At 44.5% G+C, this 19,367-nt stretch overlaps 2 protein-coding genes across 3 annotated transcripts; one reads left to right on the top strand and one right to left on the bottom strand.

The window, feature by feature from the left end:
* Window positions 1–1,450: 1,450 nt before the first annotated feature.
* ccdc80 (coiled-coil domain containing 80) lies at window positions 1,451–14,613 on the top strand. The gene is made up of 7 exons (XM_028991983.1): window positions 1,451–3,631; window positions 4,034–4,190; window positions 7,959–8,095; window positions 8,710–8,861; window positions 8,966–9,069; window positions 10,769–10,852; window positions 13,922–14,613. The coding sequence occupies exons 1-7, from the start codon at window positions 2,006–2,008 to the stop codon at window positions 14,242–14,244; spliced, it is 2,583 nt and encodes an 860-aa protein (XP_028847816.1). The 5' UTR covers window positions 1,451–2,005; the 3' UTR covers window positions 14,245–14,613.
* On the bottom strand, window positions 14,467–19,309 carry slc35a5 (solute carrier family 35 member A5). Of its 2 annotated transcripts, none has more exons than XM_028991985.1 (7): window positions 19,227–19,309; window positions 18,415–18,596; window positions 18,232–18,330; window positions 18,007–18,137; window positions 17,466–17,533; window positions 16,597–17,389; window positions 14,467–15,619 (listed from the first exon to the last, which is right to left on the bottom strand). In XM_028991985.1, the coding sequence occupies exons 2-7, from the start codon at window positions 18,548–18,550 to the stop codon at window positions 15,551–15,553; spliced, it is 1,296 nt and encodes a 431-aa protein (XP_028847818.1). In that variant the 5' UTR covers window positions 18,551–18,596; window positions 19,227–19,309; the 3' UTR covers window positions 14,467–15,550. The 2 variants fall into 2 exon arrangements, with proteins under 2 accessions (XP_028847818.1, XP_028847817.1); XM_028991984.1 differs by having other exon boundaries at window positions 15,219–15,619; window positions 17,971–18,137.
* Between the last annotated feature and the right edge of the window lie 58 nt (window positions 19,310–19,367).

Raw genomic sequence — 19,367 nt, 5'->3', positions numbered from 1 at the left:
CTTAGCATCAAACTGCCATCTAAATCCAACACTGCACATAAATCTTTGAGGTTCTCGTTTTACATGCTGACATCCCTGGTGTAGAGCTCGAGCCGGCTAATAAGAAAAGTCACGGTGCACCATCTTAGGCCTTCGCTTTAACCCGGAGTGAGTGGAACTCTGTTCCACATCGGACCTCTTATTGGATGTGGAGCTGATACCTGTCAGAAATTCTCCACGTCCGCAGTGTTTTGTGATTGTCACTCAGCTTTTTGAGCAGATCACAGTCCACCGTGGCACAGAACGCAACAAGGTGCCCGCTCTACACCCCCATGCCCCCTGTAACCCTTTCCGGTAGCTGTTATCTGCTTGTTGTCCTCTCTTTCCTGAAGTTCGGCATTCACTGTGGAAGCCGTCACCAGGGGAGCCTCGGCAGGAATTTTGATTGTCTGCCCCACGTTGATGACCGTGCTTTCTCTGCAGTACCTAATGTTCTCATACATGCTGGAATAGGGGGGGAATTTGATTTCAATTGAAGATTTTAATTTGGGTTGCATCCGTGGCAGAGCCTGCACAAGAATTAAAAATTATTTTTTTTTTGGTAGTGTATATTCAGAAAACATTTTGGGCTCCATCCAGCATGGGAACTGTCTACTGAAAGAGTAAAGGTGGTTTACTTTCTGCATTCCACTGACAGGGCTGTTGCAGTGCAGAGGTTCCTTTTGAACTGTTGCGAAATCTGGCCCGGAGAAGTTGTAATAAAGAAATGCACACGTTATTTCCCCTATCAAAATATTGTGATAGAATCAATTCCAGACATTGCGATCCTCACTCATGCCTCAGGGGGTTTGCATGTTTTCATTCATCTGCAGCAGAGAGGGTTCAAGCCGTTCGGCCCTGCATATTTACAGTTCCATACCATGTGTAATATCATCTAATAGTAAATATCAACAGTAAGTAAATTCGCAGATTATCTGAATTCTTTCCGACATTGTTTTAATGTCTTCCGTATTCGCGTGCCTTCAGTGTTCCTAATGGAAATAGACGAGCTGTTGTTCGGGCCCCGGAGGCGTTTCCCGCGGGTGTTTATGGGAATATCTGGATTTACAGAACACGGTCATCCCCGGAGTGTTAGCATTGCTGGGGTTGCCAGGTACGCATCTTTTCAGCGCTCTCTTCCAAACACGACGAAACGTTTAAAAATACGCCTGAACGTTTTGAAATGCATTTAAAACAGACGAAATTACGATCTCTGAGAAAAGAAATGAAACGTTTTTTGGTTCATGCCAAAAAAAAAAAAAAAAAAAGAGGCAACGCATGTCCGGACTTTTTGGGACTCGTTGGAGTTTGCACTGGCAACACGGCCGCCGTGGGCTCGTACGGGCAGGAGGCGTGTCCTTCTTCTCTCTAAGATAGTTTCCATTGATAGGAGGACGAGGCGGACTCTTCCACCCTCACTTTCTCCAGATCCTCGCCCGTGCTGCACTCAGGACGGATTTCAAGAAACCCTTCCGACTTCTGGCAATTTAAGCAATCAGCAATTTAATTGATTTTTTTCAATGGGCATTTAAAAAGGACTACTGGATCATTATTTGTTCTTTTTCTTCTTTTTCTTTTTCATTCTCCATATAAGATGGAAACGATCAATGGTGCATAATCTTTAGAGCATTCAATATAAACATTATATGCATGTTCTTAAATGACAATGTAATGTGTTGTGTTTGCTATTATTTCTGGCTTTTACAACATTATTGTCATTAATGCTACACTGTAGAATGGATTATGTCATATTTCTATTTAATGACTAGTTTAAATTTTGTCTAATTTGAAATGCCTTTTCTGACTGAGTATTGCTGAAGCCTCCTGGCCTCTTCAGAATGCCCATTTTGGATTTTCCTTTATTAGAAGAATTTCTAACTTTTTTTAATATTTTGACTTTCTAAAAACAACGCAATTCAAACCAACAAAGGCACGGAAACCTATGTTACAAGATTGGCGGGTTTTCTTTCTCTGAGTGAGAACCGAAATGAAGGGAGCCTTGTTGCTTTCCGTGGCTGTACTGCTGCAGTTGACATGGCCAGGAGATACTTCCGAAAGCAGCCCGGCGAACAAACAAGCAAATCTCAGACGGATGCCAATTAGAAGTGCCAGAATAAAGTCCCGGCTGCATGCCAGCGGTCTGGCAGGGGAAAGAGTCGTTGGTGGCGCTCGTCCGGCTCTAGACCCCTCGGGCGGGCGAGATGAAATGCAGGGGGATGAGAGCGCCAGCCCCTTCAGGTCAAGCCAGATGAGGACACGGAGGAGGCCAGTGCAAAGAGATGCCATGGTTGAAGATGGTGAGACACCAGGGGCGCATTCCAGAGTGTCTCGCATGCCGAGCAGCGCTGGTTCCCCCAACTTGTTGGCCAGTTTTGCTGGAAAGAACCGTCTGCTGGTCATATCAGCTCCTCATGAATCGGACGGCTACTATCGTCTGATGATGAGTTTGCTGAAGCCGGATGTATACTGTGAGCTGGCAGAGAGGCATGTGCACCAGATAGTGATGTTCCACCAGGAGGGGGAACTGGGGGGCAAGGTGCGACGCATCACCAACGAGGGGAAGGTGATGGAGGGACCCTTGGATACAACTCTGATTCCCAGACTAATGACCTTCCTCAAGCTGGAGAAAGGTAAATTTGGCATGGTGCTCCTGAGAAAGACACTGCAAGTGGAGGAACGCTACCCCTACCCAGTGCGACTGGAGGCTATGTATGAAGTCATTGACCGGAACCCCATGCGTAAGATGGAGAAGATGAGACAGAAAGGTTTTGTACAGAAGTGCAAGGGGGCTGGTGTGGAGGGCATGGTGGTAGAAGGAGCAACAGGTGGGACGCCCATGGACAGACAACCTGAGAAACCCTTCCGTAAACCTTTCCGTAGGCCCACCCTGGCCACCACGACCACCAGACCTACAACCACAGCAGCCAAGCCTACAACCACCACAAGACGACCCACCACCACCCGTTCAACTACAACCATCAGACCAACCACTCCCACCCGTGCGACTACAACCACAATTACCCAGAGACCAAGCAAAGCACACACTACGGCATTCTGGATCCCCTCCCCAAAGACCACCGCTGAGCCTTACTACTACAACCACAGAGACAGACATCAGGCCAAACCAACCATGTCCCCAAGCACCCCCTTCGTCTACTACACCAAGGCCTTCACTGGGAAATATGGCCTCAATCGTACAGACAGAAAGGACAACAGACAAAAACAGAGTGGCACTTCACCAACTCAGACTAAACCCAACAGGCCACGGCCACCCAAGAAGACAAACGTAAATAAGGTCCCCAATACCTATGAGGACCAGTATGATGTAGGCAAACCCACAGAAAGTGATTTGGAAGAGAAGGATGTGGACATTATCCCAACCAAGTCAAGGGTCAAAGAGAAGGAGGAGAAAAAGAAGAAAAAACAAAAGCCCACAAAGAAGGATCGAAATGACAGAAAGTCAAAGTTGCCCAAGAGCAATAAAAAGAATGGGAAGAAGGTGTCCAAGAATCAGGACACAGAAGACTTCCACAAGCCCACGAAAAGGCCGCCACCACCCAAAGGAGCTCTGGAGACCTTTCTGGACTACTTTGAGAATAGAAGACGCCTAATAGTAAGTTCTGTGGTTATGTATTATTTTGACTTTGGCTTGAATTGAACCCAACCAAAACCATATTCTCACAATCGTTAATATTAAAGTGTAATGACCTCTGACCTTGATTTATGAGAGTAATTTTCACAATATCAGCACTACGTCTGTTTTAAATATCAATGTCGAACACACTGTACGACCGACTGAATCATGTTGCTTAGCAACAACACAATCTAAAGCTAGTCCCATCTGTGCCATACGCCTAAGGTTGTGCTTCACCACATGAGAGGACACCCATGTTGTGAGGTATTTCAAGTTGGGAGTTTGTAGGGTTGTGGATCATTTTGTGGTTCAGAGTTTAAGCACGCACACACACACTGTACATGCTTTAATTCTCAAGAACAAATTCTTTCTGATTTCCAGGTTATAACCTCCATGAGCGATGAGAACGGCATGTACGTACAGCAGCGGGATGAGTATCTGGAGCACGTTTGTGAGATGGCCATACGCAAGGTCTCCATCATCACCATATTCGGAACCCTGACCAACAGCACCATGAAGATTGACCATTACCAGCTTGGTAAGAACACAGAGTCCACATGCCATGTCCAGCTGACGTTTGGCATGCTGCAGATTGTAGCACCTTGCCCTTTATATTTACATCTGAAGTTCACCTCAAAGGAAACTTTGCACAACAGGGCCTGTCAAAACCGTCCGTCCTGTTCCAAATCCCAGTCCCCTGAGATGAAAGCCATCAACATTTACAAAACACACCAACTTCCTAATCCACTAAGCCTTAGCTTGTCAATGACAAGGCACCCTGGGATAAATTCTGTCCCTTTATCTTGACACCCTTAGCAGTAGCCTCCTTTCATCTGAGCGTTGGCATCGAATCGTGCCTGAGAGCAGCACTTTTCCAGACAGTGACCTCATATGACACATGGCCCAACAACAGCAGGGCCTGGAGTTTAGCTCGAGAATATGACGGAAGGGAGACAGAGCTTGTTCTAGTGCCGGGTGGGAGCTGATGAGTCAGATGAGGAGGAGGTAAGGGGATGGTGATGGGCGGTAGCTTGTTCTGGCAGCCTGCTATTCCCACCCGTGTGTCCCAGGATTAGAACTGATGGTGAACTGAAGTTGGAGGAGGCTGAGATCACCAGGCCAGACCCATGTCTTGGCAGCCGACTGTGAGTGAATTAGGTGAAGCAGTAAAAATGAGGGTGGGGGGGTTTCCCAGCCACTGCTACAGGAGTTGGGCGGGAAGATTTTGGTGGCAGGGTTCCCCATGGCTTTGTGCCAAATTAAATATATCACTCTGTGTCTATCTGCATACTTTATTACTTTATAAGATCATCAGAATATATATACATATACAGTACAGGCCAAAAGTCTGGACACACCTTCTCATAAATGTGTTTTCTGTATTTTCATGACCATTTACGTTGGTAGATTCTCACTGAAGGAATCAAAACTATGAATGAACACATGTGGAGTTAAGTACTTAACACAAAGTGGAGACCTGGACTCCACAGTCACCGGACCTGAACCCAGTCGAGATGGTTTGGGGTGAGCTGGTGAAGGCAAAGAGGCCAACAAGTGCTAAACACCTCAGGGAACTCCAGAGACTGTTGGAAAAGCGTTTCAGGTGACGACCTCTTGAAGCTCATCGAGAGAATGCCAAGAGTGTGCAAAGCAGTAATCAGAGCAAAGAAACTAGAATATAAAACATGATTTCAGTTATTTCACCATAACTCCACACCTGTTCATTCATAATTTTGATTCCTTCAGTGAGAATCTACCAATGTAAATGGTCATGAAAATAAAGAAAACACATTGAATGTGAAAGTGTATCAAAACTTTTGGCCTGTACTGTATATATGTGTGTGTAGGTGTCTGTGTGTATATAGTTTAAGCTTAAAAGCTAAATCCTCACATATTTTATAGAAGCTTTGGAAAATTACCAAGTGAATAATTCGGCATCTAAAAATGTGGCTACTTATAATAAGAATTATTATTAATAATACTAATATTGTTATAAGAATTGTTACTAGAATATGTTAAACTGATTTTGCAATTTTATTCAAAGAGTAAACCTTCAGTCATTCAACCCCAACCTAGTGCTGATTGGATAAATTCATGTAATTCTCATAATTTCAGATCCTGTAGTTTCAGAACTTTTTTGATTGATGGTTGGTCATTTTTAAATCATTTGAGGTGCAAGACTTTAGATTTACAGCCATAATCATCAACCTAAAACATGATATTGAATAAAATCATCATGATGGTTGAGCAAATGAACAATACCCTGAGTGGTCGTGCAGATTTCAGTATCCAGATGGGACAGTGGTGGCCTAGCGGTTAAGGAAGCGACCCTGTAATCAGAAGGTTGCCGGTTCGAATCCCGAGCCGCCAAGGTGCCACTGAGGTGCCACTGAGCAAAGCACCGTCCCCACACACTGCTCCCCGGGCGCTGGTCATGGCTGCCCACTGCTCACTTAGGGTGATGGGTTAAATGCAGAGGTCAAATTTCACTGTGTGCACCGTGTGCTGTGCTGCTGTGTATCACATGTGACAATCACTTCACTAATTTTAAATTTAGATTGCATGGTAAAATAAAGATGGCATTTCGCTACTCCCTAATGGAAAAAGTGAAGCCTTTGTAGGCGTGCAGGTGACCTCAGCGTCCACACAGCACATTGTTTGCAGTAAAGTGGGGAGTGGAACCTCTGTGCCCGCTGTGGCCGCCTGCCCATGTTGGGGCACGACTCCTGGCTGCCATGGTGGCTCAGAGCCACTAGAACAGGAAACAACTCTGGCCTGCTGTACTGCGGCTTCTGAGCCACAATTATAGGGCGCCTTCGACCAATCGCTGCACGGCTGTGTGTATTTCGGCCTCTAAACCAGCTATTAGCGCGTACGGTGATCAGCTGTGTACAGGATGTCAGTGTGAGGTCAGTGTTTTTTAACAAGGCAAAGAAAGCACTTCAAAGGTCTATTTTTTCCAGTTCCCACTGGCTTCTACTAAAATAATGTGCTTATGGGCATCTTTTCTGGCAGAATCCAAAAAGAAACAGAAGAAAAATGAAAAGAAACACATCCTGAAGTGGATTTGAGACCTCCCACTTGCTTTCTGTCAAAGGAAGCAACAGGAATGGTGATTGGAGCTGTGACCTTTTTTATTCTCTCAGTTTTGAGAAGCCTGGCTGCATCTTCCTGTGCCGTTTGCCTTTGCACGGCTGAGACGGGGTTTTGCAGAAGAGTAGCAATGTTCCCTCTTCACGGGGTCTCCGATCCCAATCGACTCTATTCTCCTTTGTTGTCCTTGGCTGGTGGAACAACTAGCACTTACACACGCACATGCACACACACTGCACAAAATAAAATTAAAAATTATTCGTCTAGCACTTAACAATTTAAACTCAAAATCTATAGAAATCGAACGAGAATTGCTGGTGTCTTCCTCTTGTAATTCGCTTTGGATAAAAGTGTCTGCTAAGTAAAGTAAAGTAAAGTAAAGTTTTACTCTGTCTGTGTCTCTTCAGTGGAGAGGAAAAAGATTTTTCCATTTTCCACGAGGACCAGCCCTTAAACTTAAGTAGGAAAGCCACGTTACTGACAGGCTCAGTAATTAAATTATTAAGTCCCTGGAGGGAAAAAAATATATAAATTATAATATTATAATTATTATAATAAATCATTTTTTTTCACAGAGAATCTCTTAAACATTGTTTTTGAAAACACAAGTTAGAGCATCTGTATTGTTCTTGCATTATTAACAGTTGCAGATTATGTATATTTTTATGTTATATACACTAACAGTCTAAAGTTTGGACACACCTACTCTGTGGTGGTTACAGAGAGTAATATGGAGCCATTTTGAAGAATCCAACGAAAAAACATATTTAGTGTTTGTTGTATCAGGAGAAAGTGAAGTGTGTTTGATGAATTCGTTTTTTCAGATTTTTTACCTTTTTACCTTCATGGCGGCTTTGTTGACTATTGTCATCATCAAAAGCCACTTCATGAGATGCTCATGAGTGAATGATAAGAAAGTGTTAAACCTTCAGGACTGTCCCCGTTGTCCAACTTAAGGTGGTGGAGAGAAGACAAGAGACAAGAGAGATGAAAATGTCAACATTTTTGCTCTGTTCGCTATTTTTTTGTTTATTACATAACCTCACGTGTGTTCATAGTTCTGTGTCTTAATTTTTGTTCTATAATATAAAAAATGCAAGACCCATAAATGATTAGGTACATCCAAACTTTTGACTGGTGGTGAATATTAGCCAAAGTATTTCATTAAAAAGTGATGGTGCTGCTTCCTCTCATGGCCACTTTGCTGCTGCAGAGAATGACAGGCCCATGAAAGGCCTGCGTCAGGAGGACCTGGTGCACCAGGAGCTGATAACGGAGCTGAGGAAGGAGTTTGGCATGACCTACAATGGCTTCTTCATGGTGCTCACTGACTTCGACATGAAGGTGAAGGTAGGTGAGGAGAGCTCCAATGAATGCACAGTATGATGTGGCAGGATGGTGAATCCTGGGAAATGCAAATACACACGTATGCCGTTTTTTGCCATTTGATTGCTGGTATGTTATCCACAGTCTCACTTGGACCTATAGGCTGCTTTGCAATAAGTGACAGTTTTGTATCAAATCACCCTGGAGAAATTTGGCCTTTTAAACATCGCTGTACTTTTTTATCACGCCGCTCCAGCAGCTTCAGTGTTTTTGCCGGTTATGTTATGTTAGGTGTGCCAGCGCAGGGCCGGGTCCTGTTTGCAGATAGACGGTGTAAACAAAGAGCCCACTGTGTCATTTTGGGCAGAGAGGTCTGTGCCGCCAGACCCTCCCTAGGTTAAATGTTCCACTGGGGAGACTCCCATAAAGCTGGAGCGCTGGTCCACACCCATGTGTGACACCTCATTTCAGTGTTGGTCAGTGTGCACACAGCCAAAAACAGAGATTGTTCTCGCATGTCACCTTTTTCTGCTTCGGTTAAAGTTCTTGAGATAAAACTATAGGATGACTGTCATCATCATTAGTGCATACGGAGGTATTAATTTTACTGCTGTGGGGGAACATCTTCTTGTCTTCAGCAATTCTATGAGGTGCCCATTGCCATGAAGGCAGTGTTTGACTACCTAGACACATTCACCTCGCGAATCAGGGAGATGGAGCAACAGAAGAGGGATGGAGTGATGTGCAAAAAAGAAGACAAGCCCAGATCATTAGAGAACTTCCTCTCCAGGTAATTCCTTTAAGTTCCAGCCCCGAAGTTCAGTTTCCTGAAAACTGGACTTTCCCCAACATTGCTGGAATTTCTGATGTTTTGGTCTTTCGCTGCTGCTGTAGGTTCCGCTGGAGGAGAAGACTGTTTGTCATATCAGCCCCGAATGATGAGGAATGGGCCTATCAGCAGCAACTCTATGGTCTCAGCAGCCAGGCCTGCAACCTTGGTGGGTCACGTGAACAAATAAATTGTTGTGATCCTTCCCCCAATGATTTGTTGGTTTTCAGGACAAATACCTGTATGGAGGCGATTTTCTTTATGTAGCCATAATATTTAAACACCCACAAAAAAATGTGCATTGTTTTTTTTTGTACCTTAATGTGCAATGAGTTGTCATGATTGCACATGCCTACAAATCAATAGTACTGTAAAAAAAAAAATTCACATGAGTAAAGTGTCATGAACCCATGCAAAAACCTACAAGTCTTTTGAACTTGAGTAGCAGCCATAACCCCTTGTTCCTCCAAAGGGACTGAATTTGAATGAAGTGAAAGGCCATTTGGTTAAATGTGGTAATGTGATGTGATATTGTTTAAAATTAGCTTGGTATGCTAAACTTCTGCTATTCATGTTAATCGCAGTTAAGTCACTGCAAGCAATCAGCTAAATTTAAATTTTTAAAAAATAATATTATATCTGAGGGGTTTCAAATACATTTAAAATGTGAAAACTCATTATTCTACACAGCAGTGTAGGAATAAACAGCAGTGTAGGTCCGATCTGAGGGCAAAGACTGAATCTTTGTCGGCGAACACATGCACAGCAGGCATAAATATATCTGTTGTCAGTTAAAATGTCAGCCGGAGAGAAGGACACTGGCTGTAATCACTTGTCTCTCAAAGTGTTGTTGTCACTGAAGTCAGGCTGTCAAAGTGTCATTCGCGTGAGACATTGTGGATCCCACTGTGTGATGTGTTCTCGACTCAGTTCCCTGGGGATGAGGGCCATGTGCATCACACGTGATAATTCCAACATCTCTGCCACGTTTCAAACAGAGATTAAAACAAGCAGCCATGACCGGCACTGATCTGGGATCTGGGATGGTCCCGTAGAAGCTATGGAGACGACGATGGAGGCAAAATTGGAAACAAATTTACGGTTTAACAGAAGAAAATCTTTATCTTTGTGGCTGCTTTGCACATAACTGCTGTCATAGGCATGACATTTGATATGATATTTGCGAGTGTTACTCTTCCAGAGTGTTATTTCATAGTCATCGTTTTTGTTTTGCAGTTTTGAAATAGTCTGAGAAAGAAAAAACAATAATCGATTAAGTGTGTTGATAAGGTTCTCATAAAGTGACATTGTGTGTAAGATGCTGTGCCAATTTCTTTGGGGAAAAAACAGACTTTTAATTCCCCCCAGCTCACTCTACACCTCTGTCAGTGTTGTTTCTTTTTTTTTTTTAGATTTATTCTTACCCACATGTTGACATGGGAACGCTGAGGTTTTCCCTTTTTGAAGGTCCACACCCTTTGAAATGGCCCCAGTAAGGGTGTTCCCATAATGACAGTAGATGTTATGGTTTGGATCTTCTCGTTCACGGTCACAGGCCCAAGACGTGTTCCATAAGAAATCATCAGGTGTCAAAAAATTTCCTATGTTCCCAAAACTTGGATTGTCATTTTCATTGCCAATTTGGACGAGTGCGTAAAATGCCCGACTATCTTTGGAATCACTGATTTATGGTTCTTCGAATGGAAAAGAGAGCGTTTTGGTTCATTGTTTTCTCTGCTCATGTTTTTCTGTGGCTAAAAGAAAACTTTTGATTGTACAGCATGATCATCTACTAGCATATAGGAAGATATGTCATAATGGATGTGGAATTGCTCAAAATTTGATGCCTTGTCCCCATTCATCCCCAGGCCTGAGGCACATATCCATACTAAAGCTTTTAGGGACTGAGCCAGTCGATATGGGAGGAGTCCTGGAGCTTTATCCCATCAATGGTAAGAACATTGAGAATTCTGCATATGTGTCAATCTGGCTGAACTCATCTACAAATAGTTGGTATCATGCACACTCCTCAATCTTTGAATTGAAACATTTTGTTGCATTTAATTTGCCCCTGGCCCAATATTATGGAATCAGATTTGTGCCAAAATTTTGAAACAAAACTTACGAGGTTGAAATGTAAAACAAGAGGTTGGAATTTTGACAGGATACTTTTTTGCTCACATGTCAATCGGTTTCATTATCGCTTGTGAGACTTTCAGTTAACGCTCGTTTTTACAGTTTCACTGCTGGCTGTTCAGTCGCTCTGCCCCGTTGTACGTTGACGCTGCCTGAGGATTTAGTTGCACTTCTGGCACAGTTTTATCATGTGGGCGGGGCTTTGCCTCATTTGCCGGCAGGTACTTGAGTCATAAACGTAGGTTGTCAAAATTCCAACGTCTTGTTTTACATTTCAACGTCGTATTTTTTGTTTGATGTTAGGAAAGTTTTGTTTTAAAAAAATGGCACAAATCTGATTCCATTCAATATGAATACATTTCTGTGCCATATTTTAGACATTGAATAAAAAAAAAATTGTACAAATGTACACATTTTTGTTTTGATGGCCCAGGGTTACTAGAAATATTGTCACTTCCATTATGTCTTGGGGGCCTTTTAGAAGATTTAAAAACCAGGAGGGTTTGTTGAGTTGCACCAGAACGACCCATCTGATTGTTTCTCAGAGACGTATCAATGCCACATTCAAGCACATGGACATTTTCCAGACAGACAGAAATGAGAAAAGGCTGACTTGCCTGTTTGTCTGAGTGGTGCGCTCTTCTTTAATCGAATTTCTAATAATGAAGAAGACGGACCCTATTCAGGCAGTGTGTCGGAGAAGGAAATAAAAACAGCCCCTCGTCTTCAAGGCATTTGTATTTCTTAAAAGGAGCTCGTCCACTTCCAGAGCCAAAAATAACCTCCTTGCTCTCTGATAATTAAGCCCTTACAGAACCCACAGAGTGAAAAGCTGCTACTCTGCCAGGTGCTCGGTGCGATGTCCTCTGTTCTCTGCTGCAGGCCAGGTGTTCTCCATTCTCTCCTTCTTTCGAGTTCGAGGCAGCATTGTTGGAGTGCAGGGTGGAGCCAGGCCGCAGCTATGCCTGGTCATTTTGACATGGAGAGGTTTAGGCAGAGGGGTCAGAAATAATATTTTGGAGGACAAAAACAGTAGACATAATTTCCGCCATCGTCAGAGCCACAAGATGTTCCTGAGCAGCTGTCGGCGCGTGTGAAGTGGGGCTTCTCGCGTGCTTTCCCAAGCTGCATCAGCAGTCTGAGCTGCTGTGTTTATTTTGTTAATATGTAAGTGTTCTCTGTATGGTTTTGGGTTTTTTCTTGCATAAATCAGACTATAAGAAAGTTACAAGGTCTTAAGATGCCGTTTGACTGTGCTTTTCTGACCTCGAGGACCTAGGGCCCAAGACAGAGAAGAGTCTAGATGAGTGTCTTCCTCGTACCTTCTGGAGGGTATAATAAGGGCTGTGAGGTAGGATGGTGCTACCCCATCCCCCATGTTTGGCTTTGTAGGCCAGCATTAGTATTTTGAACCTGATGCGTGCAGCTACTGGGAGCCAGTGGAGGGAGCGTAGCAGAGGGGTGGTGTGGGAGAATTTAGGAAGGTCGAAAACCAGTCGTGCTGCTGCATTATGTATTAGTTGTAGAGGTTGGATTGTAGACCTGAGGTAGCCCCGCTACAAGGGAGTTATGGTAATCCAGTCGTGAGATTACTAGGGACTGAACAATATCGGCCTGTGTTGATAGATAAGAGTGGATTTGACTGTGACTGATACTGATACTGATACTGATACATGAGATTAGTGATGTGAAGGAGAGTTGGTTGTATATAGTTACTCCAAGGTTGCGTGCATTGGTAGAAGGTGAGATATGAGCTCAGGTAGATAGCAAGATCCTGATGAGGTGAAGAATCTGGAATATTATTTCTGTTTTGGTGGGATTGAGTTTTTCGATGATGGGATGCCATCCAAGATGAAATGTCAGAGATGATTTGAGTCATCGTCTGCATAGCAGTGGTAGGATAACCCATCTGAGGAAATTACCTCACCATTACCTTGCATGAAGCAGACAGGGGTCCTTTCCAAGTCACTTTGTAAGACTGCTCATCAAGGTAGGAAGCAAACCATTTCAATTCTGAGCCCCAAATTCCAAGATGGACCGAAGAGTCTTGTGGTTAACTATCAAATACTGCAGAGAGGTCAAGGAGAATAAGAACAGATGAGAGTTTCGCCGATCTGGCCGCATGTAGCTTATCAGAAACAGCTAGAAGGGCCATCTCAGTGGATTGATCTTCTCTAAAGCCAGTCTGGTTGGGATCTAGGAGGTTGTTCTGAGACAGATGAAGTGATAGCTGATTGTAGACACAGCACTCAAGGACTTTGGAAAGTAATGAGAGAAAATTAGCAGCAGCCGTAGAGTAGTGTGGGGACCCAATTTCTGGTCCAAACCAGGCCTAAACCTAACCCTACTCCTAAACTTAACCCTAACTGTTGCTCATGTGCACTCCAAATTTGGTTACCGGTCTAAATCGAGTAGCCACAGTGTGAAAATATTGTTTAATAATGTTGCTGAAGCAGTGGGTACCTAACTGTACGCTAGGATAGTTGTGGAATTAATAAATTAAACTTTACGGTAACATACGGTGTGTTGTGTGTATTTGGAAGTGCTAAGGTATTGACTCCAATGTGTGACGTGTAGTCTTTATAAGTGACCTGTAGTCGGCACCCATGCAGGCAACACATTTTACAGGTCAGCTTTGCTTTTTAGATCAGGTCGCAGCTTTTCAGGCCACAGCCGGAATGCTGACTAAGCCCCCACAAATGGAGAGAGAGGGTGTTTGGCCTCAGACCAGTGCAGAAGCACCACCCAACAAACCCACAAATCCACAGTTCTGAACAAGGAGGGCATTGAAACGTTCCCCCAATCACAGCAGTGTAGAACATGCAGGTAGGAGGCCGGAGGTGGTCATTTCCTCTGCTGGAGGTGACGACCTCCTCTGTTTGCAGGAACTGCCACCGTCGAGCGCGAGGGACTGTCCGCCACCCTGGTGAGGGACATCCGGAACTACTTCCAGATCAGCCCGGAGTACTTCTCCATGCTGCTGGTGGGTAAGGACGGGAACGTGAAGTCCTGGTATCCGTCTCCCATGTGGTCCATGGCCATCATCTACGACCTCATAGACTCCATGCAGCTCCGCCGACAGGAGATGGCTATTCAGCAGTCGTTGGGCATGCGCTGCCCAGAGGACGAGTACGGGGGCTACGGGTACCCCCACCATGGTTACCACGAGGGCTACCAAGATGGCTATCACCATGGATATGGTTACTAGAGGCTATCACCATGGATACAGTTACTATTACCATGGATACGGTTACTAGAGGGCACATGGTTACTCTGTTACTGTCACCATGGGTACGGTTACTAGAGGCCACGTGATTATGCAATTATTGACGTTATTTTTACTCTGCGCTACCATTGGTATCCACTTAGCCAAGTTTTCACTGACACAGGCACTTCTTTTGTAGATAAAAAAACATTATTATGAAATGTATATTTTTCTCTTTGTATTTATTGGATTTTTTTTAAGGCCACAACCAATATCCAGCTTTCAATAAAATCATATGATGGTCTTTAAACATTATTTATATGCATTCATGCTATAATGACAATAAAATAAACTTATTACATACATTTGAAATGGTTTATATGTTATATTACTGAGTTCTATAACATACAGATTTGATTACGAATTTGAGAAAGAAGGGCCTTTACTTGGATCGATATTGTCAGAGTTGTAGCGCCCTCTGTAGGACCAGAGGTCATATTATTTGGTCGTTTATTTTGTTTCAGTAAATAAACATTCCAGCACTTCTGGTCTCATTGACAATCAAGTTTACCTTTTCATGTATCAAGCAAAATCGTCACATTATTTGCATAAATGACTAATACTCCAAATGTCTCCAGAAGGCAATAAACATGGGAGGAATATTTTTTTTAAAGGTTTGGCACTAACAAGGCAACAGACAACCCTTCTCACATGCACTCCCTACATTACATTAAATCTTCACCTGGGTACATGGTCCTATGAAGGCTTGGGAAATACTTCATTAATGTGGCTAGGTGGAGCAGTGATTCTTGATATGAATAATTATATAATTATCTGGTTATGGGACAGGCTCAGCCCGTTCCTGACAGAGGATGACCTAATTCAAAATAGAGTTTGTGCTGCTGAGAATTTATGATATACTCCACCAGTAGAAAGACTTTTCTAGTGAAGAACACACAGGATGATGACGTGGGTGATCTGTTGCTCCGTCAATGGTCTCTTTGTTCAGCTTCCATTCATGATCCTAAATTTCAACTCATTCATTTGGTCGCTTTAACAGAATACAACTACTCTGAAATGTCCAGTGGTGTCTTTACATTTGACCTATTCCTTTCAATCAATAATTTAAATCTCCACAACCATTTCCTCACATAATAAATAATTTTTTTAACAGTAGCAGTCACTGATCCATACTTCTATATTCTTTTGTGTTAAAACTCATGAAATATGCATTTCAGAATGATAAAAGTCCATGTGATTTTGTACACCCTCATCTGTACAGGATTATTTACAGCGCAGGTAAACTCCATTAGAAGGACTCTTCCTCTGTCTCACTGTCTGTGTTTGGTTTGGTCAGTCGTTCCAGTTCTTCACCGTCCTATACAAGAACACAAGACACAGCGCAAAGGCCAGGGTTAACTTTCAAATCATGCTTTGTGGTAACAAATGTTGCTGTCATAGGACATTTGTTTATTTAGACCTTCAATCAAAAAAGTGCAGTAACGTCAGCCTTGAAAGTTGAATATTTTAAAAATTACATTATGAAAACAGAAGACCAATGCATTTTTGGGCATGTGCAATAGTAAATACACACCAAAAATATATAATGCTGGGTTATTCTACAAAGGAATATTTCTGGGTTTAGCCACATTGTAATGTCTTAGCCCCCCAGGTGGTGCCACGTCTTTATTTGTCTCCTGGTCACAGTATTAAATATGATTTCCACCTAATTCCACTTAATTACCCTGTCCATCCACATGCATACAACCTGCCCACGGTCTTCAGTCCTTGCTGGTCATCTGTGTCAGTTGTTGATAGAATAGATCAACAGAAATCCTTATTTTAGCCCATTTTCTGTCCCGTTTTTAACGTTTTGTTTCCTTAATAAACAAATGAAGTCGTCCACTTGTTTTCTCGTGACCTCCGTACGAGACATAAATCAGCCGTCCCCAACTACTGGGCCCTGGACTGGGACGTCAAACATTTCCCCACACTTGTTTGTCCTAGTTTTCATTAAGCTCTCAGTGTTTATTACGCACTTTTTTATGCATGCACACGATGGCTGTTCTGTCTTTCCGGAAACTGGAGCTGAGCGGTCATTTAAATTCGGAAGTCTAAACTTTTCCACCAAAAGCTTGTATTCAGTTTCGGCTTTTGAGGTAACATGAGTGCGTGCCTCATATAAGCAGTGCTGCTTCAGAAAACAGTGATTTTAAAGTAAGAAAATTGGGCAAGGAAAGCCGGCGACGCCTTAAACCCCTTTTCGTTGCAGAGGAATCGGGTCTCGTCCACCCCCTCCAAACAAGGCCACAAACCCGGCAGCGGCAGCGGGGGAGTGTCTGATGCTGTTCTTACCCCTCGCGACCTCTCAAACACCTCCCCGTTGATGACCCTGAGTCTCTCCTGCTGCAGGGCGTACCCGGGGTCAGCACTGCGGCTGCCGTTGTAGATGAAGATGGCCAGCAGCACCACGGGCGCCTGCAGGAAGAAGTCCATCGAGGGCCTGAAGTCAAACAGGAAGAGCGCGAGTGACGTGACCAGCACCGTGGTGATCTGGGCCGTTAGAACGTGGAACATGTTGTCGCGGAACTTCAGGATGAAGGCCACCGAGAGGCCGAGGGCGGCCGTGACGAACACCAGGGCGATGGAGAAGACGTTGTGGCCGTACAGGAGGCCGCAGTGCAGGATGCGCGTCCGGTACTCCGACCGAAGGACCAGCGTCAGGCCGTTAAAAAGCAGGCCGAAGACGTACAGCTTGCTGTTCTGGATGAAGATGCTCTCGGTCAGCTGGTCGCCCTCCTTCAAGATCTTCTCGTTGTAGATGTTCGCCATGGAGGAGATGAAGCACTGCACTATCATCAGCACATAACCCAGGCCGAAGCTCTTCAGCTTCTCGAGGGCCAGGCTGCCCCACTCCTGGCCCGGCAGACCCCCCAGCCAGTCTGCCCCGCTGGTGTTGGTGTGGTTCCTCATCTCGGCCTCCAGCCGGGTGAAGAGCAGGCAGCTGTTGGAGGGGGCGGAGAGGCGGGCGGCGTGGAGGCCGTGAACCGCCATGGCGTGCTGGCTCCCCCCTGTGCCTGTGGTCAGCGCCACGATGGAAAGGAAGAGGATGATTAGGGAAGCCCACTGCACCCAGGAGAGACGCCGCCTGCAGGCAAGAGTCGCGGAATGAATTAAACCCCCCGGATCTGCACCCCTCAAGCCTCCCAAACGCCGGGACTCACTTCAGCACTATTCTGAAAAGGATGGCAGTGGTCAGGATCACAACGTTGGAGAACAGCACAGCCATGGCCTGGGGAACAACAATGGTGTTATGCCACAAAATGGTGTAAAATTCACAACATATACACTGTATAATGAAATAAACCTAACTGTGCTGCACTTAACTTTCATTTATTTTACTTTAAAGGTCCCCTTTATGAAAAATGTAACATTAATACGAGTTCCCCTAGCCTGTCTATAGTCCTGCAGTGTTTCACCGTTGTTATGTCTGCGCCAAACATTGTGTTATTTCCACATATGCAGGTGCACTATAGGCCGCTCTCCTCGTCGTCCCGCCTCTCTCCTCCTCATTAGCATTTAAAGCTACAGACACCGAAACGGCGCGTCCTGGGGAAACCTCGTTGTGGGACTGGATCAAAGTGGCTGTAATTCTGCACCACGGCTGAATTTCAGAAAGAGACAAACAAGACTGATAGAAATAAAAAATAATAATTCAGAATAGGGGACCTTTAAAAGTACAACGTGGGACATGGTGAAACATACTGGCTGGAGGTAGGTCAGAACGTAGAAGATAATAAGGTTGTCCAGGAAGTAGAGGAACGCAGGAACAGACCACTTTATGCAGCTGAGGAATGAGCCGGAGGAGCAGCCAAGGTCTTTATACGAGCGACCGTCTTGAGAAAAACAGCAACGACAAAATATCAAGTGAAAACGCAGACAAGGTCCTCCAGTTATTGAACGTAATCGTGCAACGCGGCGCTGGCGTACCTCGGATCAGCACCCGCGCCGACATGACCAGGCAGACGACCAGCTTGATGGCCTCGGCCAGCAGGTTTACAGAGGCGGGGAGGAAGTCGTACTGATTCTCTGCAGACGTGGGGAAATAAAAGAACGAAAGTTTTTTATTGCGGTTCGTTCACAGCAAGTAAAAATGGTTATTATGCGCTGCACCTTCATTGGACGAGAACTTTAGCAGCAGAATTCGACTGGTGCCCAGCGCCACGAAGCCCAGGCCGAGGGCCAGGGTGTAGGAGGAGGAGCGGGTCCAGCAGCGGCGATGGGGCGGGGAAGAGGAGGAAGGGGCCATGATGAAGAAGCGGCCGCCTTCAGCCGACAGCAGCCAAAATTCGTCACTAAGAGGAGGCGGAGTTAGGGGAGCAAAGGTCACACTTTCGAAATGTCAAACTAAATAGCCCTAAACGGCCGACATTGTGACCCCTTAAAATATGTGTTATAAACTGTGTTATAAAGAGTTATAAATAGTTCAATGTTATACTCGTCAGACAGACTTACGTTAATTTGCCTGGTAAAAAAATAAACACACAGACATTGCAAGTACACCTTGCGTCAGGGGTTCAGCTGATCTTATAATATATAAGTCATTGTAACTGTTGCCGTCGTGCATAGCAGAGCTTTCCAATAAATTAAATACAAATACCCGACACTCATTTTTTATTACAAACAACAATAATATGAGAGACATCGATGCCCAAATTCACTTCGAACGCGTATGAAATGCAATTTTAAAAAATCCTGTGCAAAACACACCGGTCTAGCAACACGTGTGGCGCAAATGAGAAGAAGAAATTAAATATCCACGAATTCAAATTAGAAACATAAGACTTCTAAAACGATGCCACCCCGCGACGACGATAACTCTGCTGCCCGTATATTTTGAAAAGAGGACCTTTTCCCCCCGTGTAATAACGCCACTATTACACCAGCCGGGCGTCTTTTGGCGTGTTATTGTTATTGCGTATTACCTGTGCCACGCTGCCCATCTCTCGCCGGTCCGCAGCGTTACCTGCGCCACGCTTCCGCATGCGCATGCGCACAGCGGGGCCAGACGAGCGGCTACGTCACAGGAGGCGTGGTTGCGTTCGAGAGCGTCAACGACTGAACAC

This window comes from Denticeps clupeoides, chromosome 9 (assembly GCF_900700375.1).
Source record: "Denticeps clupeoides chromosome 9, fDenClu1.1, whole genome shotgun sequence".
Taxonomy (NCBI): Eukaryota; Metazoa; Chordata; class Actinopteri; order Clupeiformes; family Denticipitidae; genus Denticeps; species Denticeps clupeoides.
The sequence above is the reverse complement of the archived record's forward strand: the minus strand, read 5'-3'. Positions and strand labels throughout refer to the sequence as shown.

Bases quoted from the DNA above. Each gene is read 5' to 3' on its own strand.
- slc35a5 (XM_028991984.1), bottom strand. From the start codon at position 18,550: ATGGCCCCTTCCTCCTCTTCCCCGCCCCATCGCCGCTGCTGGACCCGC. The intron at 18,331-18,414 runs GTGCAGCGCATA...CCACGTCTGCAG, and splicing joins AAAGTTCTCGTCCAATGAAG to AGAATCAGTACGACTTCCTC. The intron at 17,390-17,465 runs GTGAGTCCCGGC...TCTTGCCTGCAG, and splicing joins CTTTTCAGAATAGTGCTGAA to GCGGCGTCTCTCCTGGGTGC.
- ccdc80 (XM_028991983.1), top strand. From the start codon at position 2,006: ATGAAGGGAGCCTTGTTGCTTTCCGTGGCTGTACTGCTGCAGTTGACA. The intron at 3,632-4,033 runs GTAAGTTCTGTG...TCTGATTTCCAG, and splicing joins AGAATAGAAGACGCCTAATA to GTTATAACCTCCATGAGCGA. The intron at 8,862-8,965 runs GTAATTCCTTTA...CTGCTGCTGTAG, and splicing joins TTAGAGAACTTCCTCTCCAG to GTTCCGCTGGAGGAGAAGAC.